Raw genomic sequence first — 21,997 nt, 5'->3', positions numbered from 1 at the left:
TTCAGTTTTGGAGAGATTTAGCTTAAGGTAGTGAGAGAACATCCAAGATGAGATGTGAGAAAGACAGTTAGTGACACAGGTTAGTAAGGAAGGAGGTAGGTCTGGTGCAGAGAGGTAGATTTGGGTGTCATCGGCATACAAATGGTATTGAAACACATGGGAATTTATTAAGGAACCTAGTGATGACGTGTAGATTGAGAAGGGGACCAAGGACAGAGCCTTGAGGTACCCCAACAGAAAGTGGTAAAGGGGCAGAGGATGCTCCGGAGAAGGCTACACTAAATGTACGGTTAGTCAGATAGGAAGAGAACCACGAGAGAGCTGCGTCACAGATGCTGAAGGATTGGAGGGTTTGGAGCAGAAGAGGGTGGTCAACAGTGTCAAAGGCTGCAGACAGATCAAGTAGGATAAGCAGAGAGAAGTGGCCTTTGGATTTTGCTGTAAGTAGGTTGTTATTAACCTTAATGATTGCTGTCTCTGTAGAGTGATGGGAACGAAATCCAGATTGCAGTGGGTCAAGAAGAGAGTTTAGTGTAAGGAAATGGGATAGATGTGCGTAAACTAGCTTTTCGAGGAGCTTTGAGGCAAGAGGGAGTAGGGAAATAGGGCGGTAATTGGAAGGGGAGGTTGGATCAAGGGAAGGTTTTTTGAGGATAGGTGTGACCAGTGCATGTTTTAGAGATGAGGGAAATATACCAGTGCTGAGGGAGAGGTTGAAAATGTGTGTGAGTATGGGGGTGAGGGTAGAAGAGAGGGAGGGGAGTAGCTGTGAGGGGATGGGGTCGAGGGGACAGATAGTGAGGTGGGAGGACAGTATAAGGGCAGAAACTTCATCCTCATTAACAGGGGCAAAAGAGCTGCATTTTTGGATATTTGGGTTTTGGGTGATCGTGAGCTTTTGAGGGGGTGGGAGATTGGAAGTATGTTGAGAGCTGATTTCACTTCTGATGGAGTCAATTTTGTTGTTGAAGTGGCTGGCAAAATCTTGAGCTGAGAGAGAGGTTGTGTTAGGAGGTGGGGGTGGGCGGAGAAGAGTGTTGAATGTGTTGAACAGACGTTTAGGGTTAGAGGAAAGAGTAGAGATGAGATTAGAAAAGTATTGTTGCTTATAAAGATTAAGGGCAGAATAGTAGGAGTTCAGGATGAACTTGTAGTGAAGAAAGTCAGCTGAACTCCGGGATTTCCTCCAATGTCGCTCAGCAGTACGGGAGCATCTGCATAGGTATCGCGTCAGAGGAGTATGCCAGGGCTGAGGATGAGAGTGTGGTTTCTGAGCTAAGGTTGGAGGGGCCAGAGTGTCAATGACCGATGTAAGGGTGGAATTATACTGGCAGATAGATTGGTCAGGAAAAGGAGGTGATGGATGAGAGGAGAGGTTTGCGAGAGCTAGCGAGCTGATGAAGATCTAGTGACTTAGTGCTTCTGTGAAGTTTGGTGTGAGAGGTAGAGGCATATACACATATTACACACACATTACATACATAAACACATTACATACATATAAACATTTCACACACACACACACACACACATTACATACATATACACGTATTACACACAAACACATTACATACATATACACATATTACACACACACATTACATACATATACACGTATTACACACACACATTACATACATATACACGTATTACACACACACATTACATACATATACACGTATTACACACACAAATTACATACATATACACATATTACACACACACACACATTACATACATATACACGTATTACACACACACACACACATTACATACATATACACGTATTACACACACACATTACATACATATACACGTATTACACACACACATTACATACATATACACGTATTACACACACAAATTACATACATATACACGTATTACACACACACACACACATTACATACATATACACGTATTACACACACACATTACATACATATACACGTATTACACACACACATTACATACATATACACGTATTACACACACAAATTACATACATATACACATATTACACACACACACACATTACATACATATACACGTATTACACACACACACACATTACATACATATACACGTATTACACACACACATTACATACATATACACGTATTACACACACACATTACATACATATACACGTATTACACACACAAATTACATACATATACACATATTACACACACACACATTACATACATATACACGTATTACACACACACACACATTACATACATATACACTTATTACACACACACATTACATACATATACACGTATTACACACACACATTACATACATATACACATATTACACACACACACACTACATACATACATTACACACACACACACTACATACACATTACATACATATACACATATTACACACATACACATTACATACATATAAACAGTACACACATTACACACAAATTACACACATATTACACACATTGCATACACATTACATAAATATACACATATTACACACACACACACACACATTACATACATAAACACATTACACACACATATTACACACACACACACACACATTACATACATAAACACATTACACACACACACTACATACATATACACATATTACACACACACACATTACATACATATAAACATTACACACACATATTACACATTACATACTACACATTACACACATATTACACACACACACTACATACATAAACACATTACACACACACACTACATACATATACACATATTACACACACACACACACATTACATACATATAAACATTACACACACATATTACACATTACATACTACACATTACACACATATTACACACACACACATTGCATACACATTACATAAATATACACATATTACACACACATTACATACTACACATTACACACATTACACACACACACACACACACATTGCATACACATTACATAAATATACACATATTACACACACATTACATACACACATTACATATATATAAACATTACACACACATTACATACATATACACATATTACACACACACACACACACACACACATTACATACATAAACACATTACACACACACATTACATACATATACACATATTACACACATACACATTACATACATACACATTACATACATATACACATATTACACACATACACATTACATACATATACACATATTACACACACACATTACATACATAAACACATTACATACATATAAACATTACACACACATTACATACATATACACATATTACACACATACACATTACATACATACACATTACATACATATACACATATTACACACATACACATTACATACATATACACATATTACACACACACACATTACATACATAAACACATTACATACATATAAACATTACACACACATTACATACATATACACATATTACACACATACACATTACATACATACACATTACATACATATACACGTATTACACACACACATTACATACATATACACATATTACACACACATTACATACATAAACACATTACATACATATACACATATTACACACACACACACACACACACACACACACACATTACATACATATACACATATTACACACACACACATTACATAGATATAAACATTACACACACATTACATACTACACATAACACACATTACACACACACACACACATAAATACACATATTACACACACATTACATACATATACACATATTACACACACACACATTACATACATACACATTACATACATATACACATATTACACACACACACACACACATTACATTGATATAAACATTACACACACATTACATACTACACATTACACACATATTACACACATTACACACACACACATTGCATACACATTACATAAATATACACATATTACACACACATTACATACATAAACATTACACACACATTGCATACACATTACATAAATATACACATATTACACACACATTACATACATATACACATATTACACACATACACATTACATACATACACATTACATACATATACACATATTACACACATACACATTACATACATACACATTACATACATATACACATATTACACACATACACATTACACACATACACATTACATACATATACACATATTACACACATACACATTACACACATACACATTACATACATATACACATATTACACACATACACATTACATACATACACATTACATACATAAACATTACACACACATTGCATACACATTACATAAATATACACATATTACACACACATTACATACATATACACATATTACACACATACACATTACATACATACACATTACATACATATACACATATTACACACATACACATTACATACATACACATTACATACATATAAACATATTACACACATACACATTACATACATACACATTACATACATATACACATATTACACACATACACATTACATACATATAAACAGTACACACATTACACACAAATTACACACATATTACACACATTGCATACACATTACATAAATATACACATATTACACACACACACATTACATACATAAACACATTACACACACATATTACACACACACACCCACACACATTACATACATAAACACATTACACACACACACTACATACATATACACATATTACACACACACACATTACATACATATAAACATTACACACACATATTACACATTACATACTACACATTACACACATATTACACACACACACATTGCATACACATTACATAAATATACACATATTACACACACATTACATACTACACATTACACACATTACACACACACACACACACATTGCATACACATTACATAAATATACACATATTACACACACATTACATACACACATTACATATATATAAACATTACACACACATTACATACATATACACATATTACACACACACACACACACACATTACATACATAAACACATTACACACACACATTACATACATATACACATATTACACACATACACATTACATACATACACATTACATACATATACACATATTACACACATACACATTACATACATATACACATATTACACACACACATTACATACATAAACACATTACATACATATAAACATTACACACACATTACATACATATACACATATTACACACATACACATTACATACATACACATTACATACATATACACATATTACACACATACACATTACATACATATACACATATTACACACACACATTACATACATAAACACATTACACACACATTACATACATATACACATATTACACACATACACATTACATACATACACATTACATACATATACACGTATTACACACACACATTACATACATATACACATATTACACACACATTACATACATAAACACATTACATACATATACACATATTACACACACACACACACACACACACACATTACATACATATACACATATTACACACACACATTACATAGATATAAACATTACACACACATTACATACTACACATTACACACATTACACACACACACACACTGCATACACATTACATAAATACACATATTACACACACATTACATACATATACACATATTACACACACACACACACATTACATACATACACATTACATACATATACACATATTACACACACACACACACACATTACATAGATATAAACATTACACACACATTACATACTACACATTACACACATATTACACACACACACACATTGCATACACATTACATAAATATACACATATTACACACACATTACATACATAAACATTACACACACATTGCATACACATTACATAAATATACACATATTACACACACATTACATACATATACACATATTACACACATACACATTACATACATATACACATATTACACACATACACATTACATACATACACATTACATACATATACACATATTACACACATACACATTACATACATACACATTACATACATATACACATATTACACACATACACATTACACACATACACATTACATACATATACACATATTACACACATACACATTACACACATACACATTACATACATATACACATATTACACACATACACAATACATACATACACATTACATACATAAACATTACACACACATTGCATACACATTACATAAATATACACATATTACACACACATTACATACATATACACATATTACACACATACACATTACATACATACACATTACATACATATACATATATTACACACATACACATTACATAAATATACACATATTACACACACATTACATACATATACACATATTACACACATACACATTACATACATACACATTACATACATATACACATATTACACACACACACACATTACATAGATATAAACATTACACACACATTACATACTACACATTACACACATATTACACACATTACACACACACACACACATTGCATACACATTACATAAATATACACATATTACACACACATTACATACATAAACACATTACATACATATAAACATTACACACACATTACAATATTTGCAAGTTTGATGGTTTGAGCAGTGAATAATAATACCCATATCCGTCACTATATTATTTGAAAACAGTTGGTAGCTGGTTTACAGTCATCTACAAAGTAATAACTGCCAGCCAAGAAAATGACACTGCTGTCTAAAAACAAAATGTAATATGGAAACAATTGACAGCCAATAGACCATGTGACTTTGAACACACATGTTTGCCGGCTTTTGATTGGCTTAACGGTTATAGACTCATCTGAAGTCTCACAGGAGCACAACTTTGAATATGTATTTAACTTTTGCATGGGGTTAAACACATAGCAGTTTGGAACTCGTTTAAAAGTAAAACTGATTATTTTATAGTTACACTAAAAGTACCTATATTAAAGGGGTATGAAACGCAAACATTTTCTGATGTGATTCAGACGGAGCATACAATTTAATTTTTTTTTCCAGTTTACTTCTATTATCAAATTTGCATCGTTCCCATGGTATTTTTTAAAGAGATGCGTAGGTAGGCGTCTGGAGCTCTATATGGCAGGAAATAGTGCTGCTGCAAAACTGCTGCCATATAGTGTGGCAGACGTGCCCGCTCCAGAGCTTACGTGCTTTTCAACAAAAGATACCAAGGGAACAAAGGAAACCAATAGAAGTAAGAAAGTCGTTTAAAATTGAATGTTCTATCTGAAACATGAAAGAAAACTGTGGGTTTCATGTCCCTTTAAAGAAGGGGGGAATCATTTTTAATGTTTATTAATTGTCAGTACCACTTATTCATAAAGAACATTTTCAGTCCTAGCGCTTTAATTGCAGGATAATCTATCTGTATACAAACAAACAAATGACGCGCGTCTGCAATGCTACAGTAACCAGCAAGGTGCTAAAGAATTGTTTTAGGTTACAATAAATTTGGATACCAAGGCCAAACAATTTATGAATAAGAAGCGTCTGATCTAATAGATTAAATAAATCATATTTACAATTTATAATCCGCTTGCTTGGCACAACATACCTGCTGCGGTGTTCGTAGGTGTTCTTGCAACGGAACTTGTGAGCAGGGAAAACCGTAAAGATTCCTTCTTCTGAGCTAAAGTATTGCCATTTAATTCCTGGGTTGGATTTCAGGTTGTCAGCCAGCACTGGGAGGAATAAATACAGCAAACATTACAATAATATAAAGGGGCAGTCAAAATGTTATTGTTTAAAAAGATGGATAATCCCTTTACTACCCATTCCCCGTTTTGCATAACCAACACTGTTATATTAATATACTTTTTACCTCTGTGATTACCCTGTATCTAACCCTCTGCAGACTGCTCCTTATCTCAGTTATATTAATATACTTTTTACCTCTGTGATTACCTTGTATCTAACCCTCTGCAGACTGCCTCTTATCTCAGTTATATTAATATACTTTTTACCTCTGTGATTACCTTGTATCTAAGCCTCTGCAGACTGCTCCTTATCTCAGTTATATTAATATACTTTTTACCTCTGTGATTACCTTGTATCTAAGCCTCTGCAGACTGCCCCCTTATCTCAGTTATATTAATATACTTTTTACCTCTGTGATTAGCCTGTATCTAAGCCTCTGCAGACTGCCCCCTTATCTCAGTTATATTAATATACTTTTTACCTCTGTGATTAGCCTGTATCTAAGCCTCTGCAGACTGCTCCTTATCTGTTATATTAATATACTTTTTACCTCTGTGATTACCTTGTATCTAAGCCTCTGCAGACTGCTCCTTATCTCAGTTATATTAATATACTTTTTACCTCTGTGATTACCTTGTATCTAAGCCTCTGCAGACTGAACCCTTATCTCAGTTATATTAATATACTGTTTACCTCTGTGATTACCTTGTATCTAAGCCTCTGCAGACTGCCCCTTATCTCAGTTACATTAATATACTTTTTACCTCTGTGATTACCCTGTATCTAACCCTCTGCAGACTGCTCCTTATCTCAGTTATATTAATATACTTTTTACCTCTGTGATTACCTTGTATCTAAGCCTCTGCAGACTGCTCCTTATCTCAGTTATATTAATATACTTTTTACCTCTGTAATTACCTTGTATCTAAGCCTCTGCAGACTGCTCCTTATCTCAGTTATATTAATATACTTTTTACCTCTGTGATTACCTTGTATCTAAGCCTCTGCAGACTGCTCCTTATCTCAGTTATATTAATATACTTTTTACCTCTGTGATTACCTTGTATCTAAGCCTCTGCAGACTGCCCCTTTATCTCAGTTATATTAATATACTTTTTACCTCTGTGATTACCTTGTATCTAAGCCTCTGCAGACTGCTCCTTATCTCAGTTATATTAATATTCTTTTTACCTGTGTGATTACCTTGTATCTAAGCCTCTGCAGACTGCCCCCTTTATCTCAGTTATATTAATATACTTTTTACCTCTGTGATTACCTTGTATCTAAGCCCCTGCAGACTGCTCCTTATCTCAGTTATATTAATATACTTTTTACCTCTGTGATTAGCTTGTATCTAAGGCTCTGCAGACTGATCCTTATCTCAGTTATATTAATATACTTTTTACCTCTGTGATTACCTTGTATCTAACCCTCTGCAGACTGCTCCCTTATCTCAGTTATATTAATATACTTTTTACCTCTGTGATTACCTTGTATCTAAGCCTCTGCAGACTGCCCCCTTTATCTCAGTTATATTAATATACTTTTTACCTCTGTGATTAGCTTGTATCTAACCCTCTGCAGACTGCTCCTTATCTCTGTTATTTTAATATACTTTTTACCTCTGTGATTACCCTGTATCTAACCCTCTGCAGACTGTCCCTTATCTCAGTTATATTAATATACTTTTTACCTCTGTGATTACCCTGTATCTAAGCCTCTGCAGACTGCCCCTTATCTCAGTTATATTAATATACTGTTTACCTCTGTGATTACCTTGTATCTAAGCCTCAGCAGACTGCCCCTTATCTCAGTTACATTAATATACTTTTTACCTCTGTGATTACCTTGTATCTAACCCTCTGCAGACTGCCCCTTATCTCGGTTATATTAATATAATTTTTACCTCTGTAATTACCTTGTGTCTAAGCCTCTGCAGACTGCCCCTTATCTCAGTTATATTAATATACTTTTTACCTCTGTAATAAATCTCTATCTAAGCCTCTACAGACTGCTCCTTATCTCAGTTATATTAATATACTGTTTACCTCTGTGATTACCTTGTATCTAAGCCTCTGCAGACTGCTCCTTATCTCAGTTATATTAATATATGTTTTACCTCTGTGACTACCCTGTATCTAAGCCTCTGCAGACTGCCCCTTATCTCAGCTATATTAATATACTTTTTACCTCTGTGATTACCTTGTATCTAAGCCTTTGCAGACTGCCCCTTATCTCAGTTATATTAATATACTTTTTATCTCTGTGATTACCCTGTATCTAAGCCTCTGCAGGCTGCCTCCTTATCTCAGTTATATTAATATACTTTTTACCTCTGTGATTACCTTGTATCTAAAGCCTCTGCAGACTGCCCCTTTTCTCAGTTATATTAATATACTTTTTACCTCTGTGATTACCCTGTATCTAAGCCTCTGCAGACTGCCCCTTTTCTCAGTTATATTAATATACTTTTTACCTGTGTGATTACCTTGTATCTAAGCCTCTGCAGACTGCCCCTTATCTCAGTTATATTAATATACTTTTTACCTCTGTGATTACCTTGTATCTAAGCCTCTGCAGACTGCCCCTTTTCTCAGTTATATTAATATACTTTTTACCTCTGTGATAACCTTGTATCTAAGCCTCTGCAGACTGCTCCTTATCTCAGTTATATTAATATACTTTTACCTGTGTGATTACCCTGTATCTAAGCCTCAAAGACTGCTCCTTATCTCAGTTATATTAATATACTTTTTACCTCTGTGATTACCTTGTATCTAAGCATCTGCAGACTGCCCCCTTATCTCAGTTATATTAATACACTTTTTTACCTGTGATTACCTTGTATCTAACCCTCTGCAGACTGCTCCTTATCTCAGTTATATTAATATACTTTTTACCTCTGTGATTACCCTGTATCTAAGCCTCTGCAGACTGCACCTTATCTCAGTTATATTAATATACTTTTTACCTCTGTGATTACCTTGTATCTAAGCCTCTGCAGACTGCACCTTATCTCAGTTATATTAATATACACTTTTTACCTCTGTGATTACCTTGTTTCTAAGCCTCTGCAGACTGCCCCTTATCTCAGTTATATTAATATACTTTTTACCTCTGTGATAACCTTGTATCTAACCCTCTGCAGACTGCCCCTTATCTCAGTTATATTAATATACTTTTTACCTCTCTGATTACCCTGTATCTAAGCCTCTGCAGACTGCCCTTTATCTCAGTTATATTAATATACATTTTACCTCTGTGATTAACCTGTATCTAAGCCTCTGCAGACTGCCCCTTATCTCAGTTATATTAATATACTTTTTACCTCTTTGATTACCTTGTATCTAAGCCTCTGCAGACTGCTCCTTATCTCAGTTATATTAATATACTTTTTACCTCTGTGATTACCCTGTATCTAAGCCTCTGCAGACTGCTCCTTATCTCAGTTATATTAATATACATTTTACCTCTATGATTAACCTGTATCTAAGCCTCTGCAGACTGCCACTTCATCACAGGGCTGTTTATTGACTTATTATCTACTGACTTGCATTTTAGCCAATTAGTGCAGTGTCAACAACAACTCCACAGGAGAGAGCACAAGATTATCGATATGGCTCTGATGAATTAGCAGTGTCTTGCTGTGAAAAGCTAATAAAAAAAAGCATGTGATAGGAGGCTGTCTGTAGTTGCTTAGAGGTTTAAATGTTATACAGTATAGTAATATAACAATGTTGGTTATGCAAAGCTGGGCAATAGGTAGTAAAAGCATTATCTATCTTTTCAAACAATAGCAATGTTGGTGTTGACTATCCCTTTAATTCCAATTGGCTTGCTACTGTTCTAATAAAGAATTGCACAGAAATCTGATGCAACAAGCAAGGGGGCCCAGATAAATAGCTCACATCCTATATATTCCGCTTCCTGTATTCATTTATTACTTTTTACTATGGATTTGTAGCAGTTTTAAAAACAAGATTCCCCTTAAAGGGATATAAACCCCATCAGATAAGGCATACGATTTTAAAATAGGTTCCAATTTACTTCTATGATCATATTTGCTTTATTCTCTTGAAATCCTTTGTTGAAGGAGCAGCAATGCACTACTAGGAGGTAGCTAAACACATTGGTGCACTGGTGCTCCGGAGCCTACCTAAGTATGCTTTTAAATAATATATATATACCAAAAGAACAAAGGAAATAAGATAATGGAAGCAAGTTGTTTAAAACTGCATGCTCTATCTGAATCATGAACACATTTTAGGTTATGAAAGTGCCATATGGTGGTGATAGTATACAATGTATATTGAAGCATTGCATGTGCATCATCACAGCACATACTTTCCATAGCCTGTGCACAGTAAAAGTGCTTATTGAAACAGTAAAACCTTTTATTACAAAGGGACTGTAAAGCACTAATGAGTCTGGAATGTCCTTTTAAAGGGATATGATACTTTTTTCTTTCTTTATTGAAGACAAAGAGACAATAAGTTTACACGATGTATAATGTAACCTACTGTAGATACAAAGTGAAGTTTAGAAGATATTACAGATCTGTACGCATTCTCATCATACGCAAACCAAGTGATCATCACCCAAACAAGTCAAATGTGAACAACTGTACCTTGTATTTTATTGTATGAAAATAATCTTCGTGTGTCCCTATTGGTTATTGTTTATTTTAAATAACTGTATAATGAAATAACAGAATGGTAACTTGATCATTAGATTTAATAGAGAGATATAATAACTTGCATAGAGGTAACCCAGCCCCATTGCTTATGGAGAGAGAAAAAAACCATCTAAAGTAAAATAACATGTTGTACATCTATAAGTATGTGTTCCTCCCCTTCATCCACATATAGCAATCTACATTGTTCATATTATTTTTACAAGTATTTCACAAAATATTTCATTCTGTTCTGTATAAAAAAAAGAATGTGTTAACAAGTGGTTGCTCCTGTGTTGAGCTAAACCAACTTTTTTCTAAATGCAGTGAGTCTACGAATTCCATTCATAACCTATGTGAAATACTTCACCTGGCCACCAGGAGGCGGCAAAGAGCATTGAAATCTCTCTCCCAGTAATTCTTTGCCTCGTTTCATGGAGGTAAGCAGAGAGGTGCTCTGCTTGTGAGTCCTATCAGCTAGTGAGCTACAGAGTTACCAAATGATGCACTTCCTGATAGTTTTACGTAAGAGAAATCAATGGACTATAAAATGTTCCTTTGAGTAGTATTTTTTGTTCAGTTGTTTTTTAAACTTTAATGACTTTGCATTGTTTTTAGTTACAGCTTATTTTTTGTCATTTAAATGGCAGAACAAATGCCTTCTGCTATTCTACCGTTTCCCCATGCTGAATAGTAACTTTTTTTTTTTTATTAAATGTAATATTTGATTATTTTTATTTGCAACTTCATATTTGAATACATTACCGGAAGTCTATGAGAATGAAGATTTGAATATTATTTTGTGAATATTGATTGTTACATTTGATATAAGGAAAGTTAACAACGTGAATTTTAACGAATGTGACAAAGTTCACCCTTTCCTTTCACCAAACGAACAGACACCGTTTATATGGTGTCAGTCGCTGCTTCTTCAGAGTACTCTTAAAGGGACAGTTAACACCTTGTAAGTACAATACATTGCTGTTGTTTTGCTATACAAGAACATAGTCAAGTCTTAATGTTTTTAAAAACATATTGTACATCATTTTTACTATTTTATAATAGCCAAACTCCACTCACCATTTGCCTTATTTGAAGGAGCCATGTTGGGTTTTAGTCTGCAGACAACACGGCTAACCAAAATCATAAAGTTAGTATAAAATGCATTTTTTTCAGTCATCAAATAAAGCCAATTAAGGACAGATATGTAGGAGAGTTAGCCTAGAGATGTGGTGCATTACTGAGAATTAGAAATTGTTCAATTTTTAAAGCTAAATTGCATGAAAAGGGGGAAGTATAAATAATAATAGTTGTTTCATTATGCATAACTAAACATTTTATATGAAACTCACAAGATGCCTACTGTCCCTTTAAGCAGAAGTACTCAGATGATTCAAAGCATGAACTGTATGAGGTTTTTCAACAATGAAAAAAATGTTTCCTTGGTTACACAGGGAGGGGATGGAGAAGTTTGATTAGGCTACAATTAAAAAGAGCTGAAGGGAGCACCATATGATTTCTAGCTAGACAAAGGGTTATCACCCATAGGTTTACTCTGAACTAGAGTATCACATTTGTTACTGACCCTCCCTAAATACAAGTTAGGGCCACACCACAGTGAGGAACACAAGGCAATCCCATTATACAAAATCACATCACTTAAAGACACACTTTAATGCAAATACTACATGTGTGGATGCGTGGAACTCTATGTGGTTACAAACCTAGATAAAGTCCTGCTTGCAAGCTGCAGGGAACTGCTAGTCCTGGGCAGAAAGTGAGACTATTGGCAGTAGGAGCACAACGCTGCTGTTTTAAGCACATCACTTGTATTATAGTAACAGTGCATCACACAAATATCTGGATTTGCACAGATATGGGTTTGTCACTTTTACACTAAAACATCCAGTGCTGAAAATTACCGAATAGCTGCAGCAATATTTGTCATTTGTTTAAAGGCACAGTATACACCAATTTTGATATAACTGCATGTAATAGACACTACTATAAAGAAGAATATGCACAGATAATGATATAAAAATTCATTTTAAAACCTTTTAAAAACTTAATTAGAAGCTCTCAATTTAGCACTGTTGATGAGGTTAGGCTGGGACACCCAGTGAAAGGGGCTGGGAAAGCAAATGGACCAGAACCCTCCCCCCATTGCATATGAAAAGACCCATTACACAATCAGGAGCAAGGAGTCTGTAGACATCAGTATACATATAAAACTTTGGGTCTTAGTTATGAGTCTGAAAATCAGCACAATGTTATTTAAAAATAAGCAAAACTATACAATGTTACAAAAACACTCCCAGATTAGCTATATAAAAGGATAATTTGCAAAACATTTATGCAAAGAGAAATCTAGTGTACAATGTTCCTTTAATCAAATGCTGAATAATGTATATATGCCTATACCTAGCAGCTATAACCCAACTGTACAGGCATACACACGTATGTACAAACACACACACACTTAACCCAACTGTACAGGCGTACACGCGTATGTACAAACACACTTAACCCAACTGTACAGGCGTACACACACATATGTACAAACACACACACACACACTTAACCCAACTGTACAGGCATACACACATATGTACAAACACACACACACTTAACCAAATTGTACAGGCGTAAACACACACACACTTAACCCAACTGTACAGGCGTACACACGTATGTACAAACACACACACACACTTAACCCAACTGTACAGGCGTACACACGTATGTACAAACACACACTTAACCCAACTGTACAGGCGTACACACGTATGTACAAACACACACTTAACCCAACTGTACAGGCGTACACACGTATGTACAAACACACACACACTTAACCCAACTGTACAGGCGTATACACGTATGTACAAACACACACACACTTAACCCAACTGTACAGGCGTATACACGTATGTACAAACACACACACACTTAACCCAACTGTACAGGAGTATACATGTATGTACAAACACACACACACTTAACCCAACTGTACAGGCATACACACATATGTACAAACACACACACACTTAACCAAATTGTACAGGCGTAAACACACACACACTTAACCCAACTGTACAGGCGTACACACGTATGTACAAACACACACACACACTTAACCCAACTGTACAGGCGTACACACGTATGTACAAACACACACTTAACCCAACTGTACAGGCGTACACACGTATGTACAAACACACACTTAACCCAACTGTACAGGCGTACACACGTATGTACAAACACACACACACTTAACCCAACTGTACAGGCGTATACACGTATGTACAAACACACACACACTTAACCCAACTGTACAGGCGTATACACGTATGTACAAACACACACACACTTAACCCAACTGTACAGGAGTATACATGTATGTACAAACACACACACACTTAACCAAACTGTACAGGCGTACACACGTATGTACAAACACACACACACACACACTTAACCCAACTGTACAGGCATACACACACATATGTACAAACACACACACACTTAACCAAACTGTACAGGCGTACACACGTATGTACAAACACACACACTTAACCCAACTGTACAGGCGTATACACGTATGTACAAACACACACACACTTAACCAAACTGTACAGGCGTACACACGTATGTACAAACACACACACACACACACACACACACACTTAACCCAACTGTACAGGCGTACACACATATGTACAAACACACACACACACACACTTAACCCAACTGTACAGGCGTACACACATATGTACAAACACACACACACTTAACCAAACTGTACAGGCGTACACACGTATGTACAAACACACACACACTTAACCCAACAGTACAGGCGTATACACGTATGTACAAACACACACACTTAACCAAACTGTACAGGCGTACACACGTATGTACAAACACACACACACACACACACTTAACCCAACTGTACAGGCGTACACACGTATGTACAAACACACGCACACTTAACCCAAATGTACAGGCGTACACACGTATGTACAAACACACACACACTTAACCCAAATGTACAGGCGTACACACACATATGTACAAACACACACACACTTAACCCAACTGTACAGGCATACACACGTATGTACAAACACACACACACTTAACCCAAATGTACAGGCGTACACACACATATGTACAAACACACACACACACTTAACCCAACTGTACAGGCATACACACATATGTACAAACACACACACACACTTAACCCAACTGTACAGGCGTACACACACATATGTACAAACACACACACACTTAACCAAATTGTACAGGCGTACACACACATATGTACAAACACACACACTTAACCCAACTGTACAGGCGTACACACGTATGTACAAACACACACACTTAACCCAACTGTACAGGCGTACACACGTATGTACAAACACACACTTAACCCAACTGTACAGGCGTACACACGTATGTACAAACACACACTTAACCCAACTGTACAGGCGTACACACGTATGTACAAACACACACACACTTAACCAAATTGTACAGGCGTACACACACATATGTACAAACACACACACACTTAACCCAACTGTACAGGCGTACACACGTATGTACAAACACACACACATACTTAACCCAACTGTACAGGCGTACACACGTATGTACAAACACACACACACACACTTAACCCAACTGTACAGGCGTATACACGTATGTACAAACACACACACACTTAACCCAACTGTACAGGCGTACACACGTATGTACAAACACACACACACACTTAACCCAACTGTACAGGCGTATACACGTATGTACAAACACACACACACACTTAACCCAACTGTACAGGCGTACACACATATGTACAAACACACACACACTTAACCAAACTGTACAGGCGTACACACGTATGTACAAACACACACACACTTAACCCAACAGTACAGGCGTACACACGTATGTACAAACACACACACTTAACCAAACTGTACAGGCGTACACACGTATGTACAAACACACACACACTTAACCAAACTGTACAGGCGTACACACGTATGTACAAACACACACACTTGATGTCCCTTTAAAATAATTTCCCCTCCATTAAATTTAAGAGAGGACATTTCAGGTTTGAAAAGGTGTGTGTGTGCCCATCTCCACCAGTAGAATTGAAGGTGTTGTCTTATCAGCCAATGACAATTTCTACTGAGTTTTGGAACTAATACAATTTAGTTCTATAGTAAAATTTAGCTGGGCTTACTTAAAGGGACATTATACACTAGATTTTTCTGTGCATACATGTTTTGTAGATGATCCATTTATTTTAGCCAATCTGGGAGTGTTTCTGTAACAATGTAAAGTTTTGCTTATTTTTTAATAATATTGTGCTGATTGTCCTAACCAAGCTCCAAAGTATCAGATGTAGACTGAAAGGGACAGTTTACTCCAGAATTGTTATTGTTTCAAAAGATAGATATTCCCTTTATTACCCATTCCCCAGTTTTGCATAATCAACACTTTTCTAATAATATACTTTTTACCTCTGTGATTACCTTGTATCTGAGCCTCTGCAGACTGCCCCCTTATTTCAGTTATTTTGACAGACTTGAATTTTAGCCAATCAGTGCCCTCTCAAAAATAACTCCATGTGCATGAGCACAATGTTATCTATATGGCACACGTGAACTAATGCCCTCTAGCTGTGAAAACTGTCGCATTGAGATAAGAGGCGGCCTTCAAGGTCTTAGAAATTAGCATATGAGCTACCTAGGTTTAGCTTTTAAAATAGAATACCAAGAGAACAAAGCAAATTTGATGATAAAAGTAAATTGGAAAGTTGTTTAAAATGGCTGCCCTACCTGAACTAGACTGTCCCTTGAAGTCTACAGATTCCAGCTTGCTCCTGTTTGTGTAATCTGTCTTTTCATAAGCAGGGGAGAGGCTGATTTTACTGCTTTCCCAGCCTAACGTCATCGCTAAACTGGTAGCTTTTTAAAAGGTTTTATACTGGGTTTTTATATAATTATCTGTGCATATTCTTCTGTATAGTAGTGTCTAGCGCATGGTGGTGTATACTGTCCCTTTAAAGGGACACTAAAGTTAAAATTAAACTTTCACGATTCAGTTTGAGTGAGTTTGTTATTGGCTGAAGGCTACAACATTATACAGGGGGCAAGCAAACTATTGTTTATTAACCCCTTCATGCCAATAGAACGTTCCATGCCATCCTAACAGCGCTGGCCTTTAACGCCGAAGGACAGCATGGAATGTCCTACCTTATAAGGCGTCCTGCAGCCTTCTGCTTTTGACGAACTTAAGATCAGACTGGGGGCGTACCTAGCAACGTAGGCATGATCCGATCTTGGACTTGAAATCTTGTGATCGCATCAACGATCGCGTGATTTCATTTTTGCAGCAAGTGTTTTACAGCTGAACTTTGTTCCGATGTTAAACACTTATGCCAAACATGAAGGGGTTAAAAAAGTGTTGTTGCATTTTCTTTTTATGTGTAGTTATCTGATTCTAATGTTTTTAACGGCCCTTGAACACTTTCAGGCATAAAATAAATCTATTTAAACTTCTCTTTTATAGACAGTTTTTTAAAACTATGTCCCTTTAAGAAACTGCTCAGACCTTTTTTCATAGGACAGCAAATTGAGGGAAAATAAAAATGTTATGAAAAAACATAATTTATGTAAGAACTTACCTGATAAATTCATTTCTTTCATATTAGCAAGAGTCCATGAGCTAGTGACGTATGGGATATACATTCCTACCAGGAGGGGCAAAGTTTCCCAAACCTCAAAATGCCTATAAATACACCCCTCACCACACCCACAAATCAGTTTAACGAATAGCCAAGAAGTGGGGTGATAAGAAAAAAGTGCGAAGCATAAATATAAGGAATTGGAATAATTGTGCTTTATACAAAAAAATCATAACCACCACAAAAAAGGGTGGGCCTCATGGACTCTTGCTAATATGAAAGAAATGAATTTATCAGGTAAGTTCTTACATAAATTATGTTTTCTTTCATGTAATTAGCAAGAGTCCATGAGCTAGTGACGTATGGGATAATGACTACCCAAGATGTGGATCTTCCACGCAAGAGTCACTAGAGAGGGAGGGATAAAATAAAGACAGCCAATTCCGCTGAAAATAATCCACACCCAAAATAAAGTTTAAAACTTATAATGAAAAAAACTGAAATTATAAGCAGAAGAATCAAACTGAAACAGCTGCCTGAAGTACTTTTCTACCAAAAACAGCTTCAGAAGAAGAGAACACATCAAAATGGTAGAATTTAGTAAAAGTATGCAAAGAAGACCAAGTTGCTGCTTTGCAAATCTGATCAACCGAAGCTTCATTCCTAAACGCCCAGGAAGTAGAAACTGACCTAGTAGAATGAGCTGTAATCCTTTGAGGCGGAGTTTTACCCGACTCGACATAAGCATGATGAATTAAAGATTTCAACCAAGATGCCAAAGAAATGGCAGAGGCCTTCTGACCTTTCCTAGAACCGGAAAAGATAACAAATAGACTAGAAGTCTTTCGGAAATTCTTAGTAGCTTCAACATAATATTTCAAAGCTCCAACTACATCCAAAGAATGCAATGATTTCTCCTTAGAATTCTTAGGATTAGGACATAATGAAGGAACCACAATTTCTCTACTAATGTTGTTAGAATTCACAACCTTAGGTAAAAAATTAAAAGAAGCTCACAACACCGCCTTATCCTGGTGAAAAATCAGAAAAGGAGACTCACAAGAAAGAGCAGATAATTCAGAAACTCTTCTGGCAGAAGAGATGGCCAAAAGGAACAAAACTTTCCAAGAAAGTAATTTAATGTCCAATGAATGCATAGGTTCAAACGGAGGAGCTTGAAGAGCCCCCAGAACCAAATTCAAACTCCAAGGAGGAGAAATTGACTTAATGACAGGTTTTATACGAACCAAAGCTTGTACAAAACAATGAATATCAGGAAGATTAGCAATCTTTCTGTGAAAAAGAACAGAAAGAGCAGAGATTTGTCCTTTCAAGGAACTTGCAGACAAACCTTTATCCAAGCCATCCTGAAGAAACTGTAAAATTCTCGGAATTCTAAAAGAATGCCAGGAAAAATTATTAGAAAGACACCAAGAAATATAAGTCTTCCAGACTCTATAATATATCTCCCTAGATACGGATTTACGAGCCTGTAACATAGTATTAATCACAGAGTCAGAGAAACCTCTTTGACTAAGAATCAAGCGTTCAATCTCCATACCTTTAAATTTAAGGATTTCAGATCCTGATGGAAAAAAGGACCTTGCGACAGAAGGTCTGGTCTTAACGGAAGAGTCCACGGTTGGCAAGAGGCCATCCGGACAAGATCCGCATACCAAAACCTGTGAGGCCATGCTGGAGCTACCAGCAGAACAAACGAGCATTCCTTCAGAATCTTGGAGATTACTCTTGGAAGAAGAACTAGAGGCGGAAAGATATAGGCAGGATGATACTTCCAAGGAAGTGACAATGCATCCACTGCTTCCGCTTGAGGATCCCTGGATCTGGACAGATACCTGGGAAGTTTCTTGTTTAGATGAGAGGCCATCAGATCTATTTCTGGAAGTCCCCACATGTGAACAATCTGAAGAAAAACCTCTGGGTGAAGAGACCATTCGCCCGGATGTAACGTTTGGCGACTGAGATAATCCGCTTCCCAATTGTCTATACCTGGGATATGAACCGCAGAAACTAGACAGGAGCTGGATTCCGCCCAAACCAGAATTCGAGATACTTCTTTCATAGCCAGAGGACTGTGAGTCCCTCCTTGAGGATTGATGTATGCCACAGTTGTGACATTGTCTGTCTGAAAACAAATGAACGATTCTCTCTTTAGAAGAGGCCATGACTGAAGAGCTCTGAAAATTGCACGGAGTTCCAAAATATTGATCGTAATCTCACCAAACCCCTTGTGCTGTCAGAGACCCCCACACAGCTCCCCAACCTGTAAGACTTGCATCTGTTGAAATTACAGTCCAGGTCGGAAGAACAAAAGAAGCCCCCTGAACTAAACGATGGTGATCTGTCCACCACGTCAGAGAGTGTCGTACAATCTGTTTTAAAGATATTAATTGAGATATCTTTGTGTAATCCCTGCACCACTGGTTCAGCATACAGAGCTGAAGAGGTCGCATGTGAAAACGAGCAAAGGGGATCGCGTCCGATGCAGCAGTCATAAGACCTAGAATTTCCATGCAGAAGGTTACCGAAGGGAATGATTGTGACTGAAGGTTTCGACAAGCTGATATCAATTTTAGACGTCTTTTGTCTGTCAAAGACATAGTCATGGACACTGAATCTATCTGGAAACCTAAAAAGGTTACCCTTGTCTGAGGAATCAATGAACTTTTTGGTAAATTGATTCTCCAACCATGATCTTGAAGAAACAACACAAGTCGATTCGTATGAGATTCTGCTAAATGTGAAGACTGAGCAAGTACCAAGATATCGTCCAAATAAGGAAATACCACAATACCCTGTTCTCTGATTACAGACAGAAG

General features: G+C 36.3%; 1 protein-coding gene across 1 annotated transcript in view; it reads right to left on the bottom strand.

Moving 5' to 3' along the window:
• CACHD1 (cache domain containing 1) overlaps positions 1 to 21,997 on the bottom strand; it is a gene marked incomplete in the record, with an annotated part of 574,801 nt that overhangs the window by 285,651 nt on the left and 267,153 nt on the right. The window contains 1 exon segment of the mRNA XM_053693675.1: positions 7,631 to 7,757. Coding sequence (XP_053549650.1) covers positions 7,631 to 7,757 — 127 coding nt within the window.

Source organism: Bombina bombina, chromosome 10, assembly GCF_027579735.1.
Source record: "Bombina bombina isolate aBomBom1 chromosome 10, aBomBom1.pri, whole genome shotgun sequence".
Taxonomy (NCBI): domain Eukaryota; kingdom Metazoa; phylum Chordata; class Amphibia; order Anura; family Bombinatoridae; genus Bombina; species Bombina bombina.
This window is presented reverse-complemented; position numbering and strand designations above follow the sequence as displayed.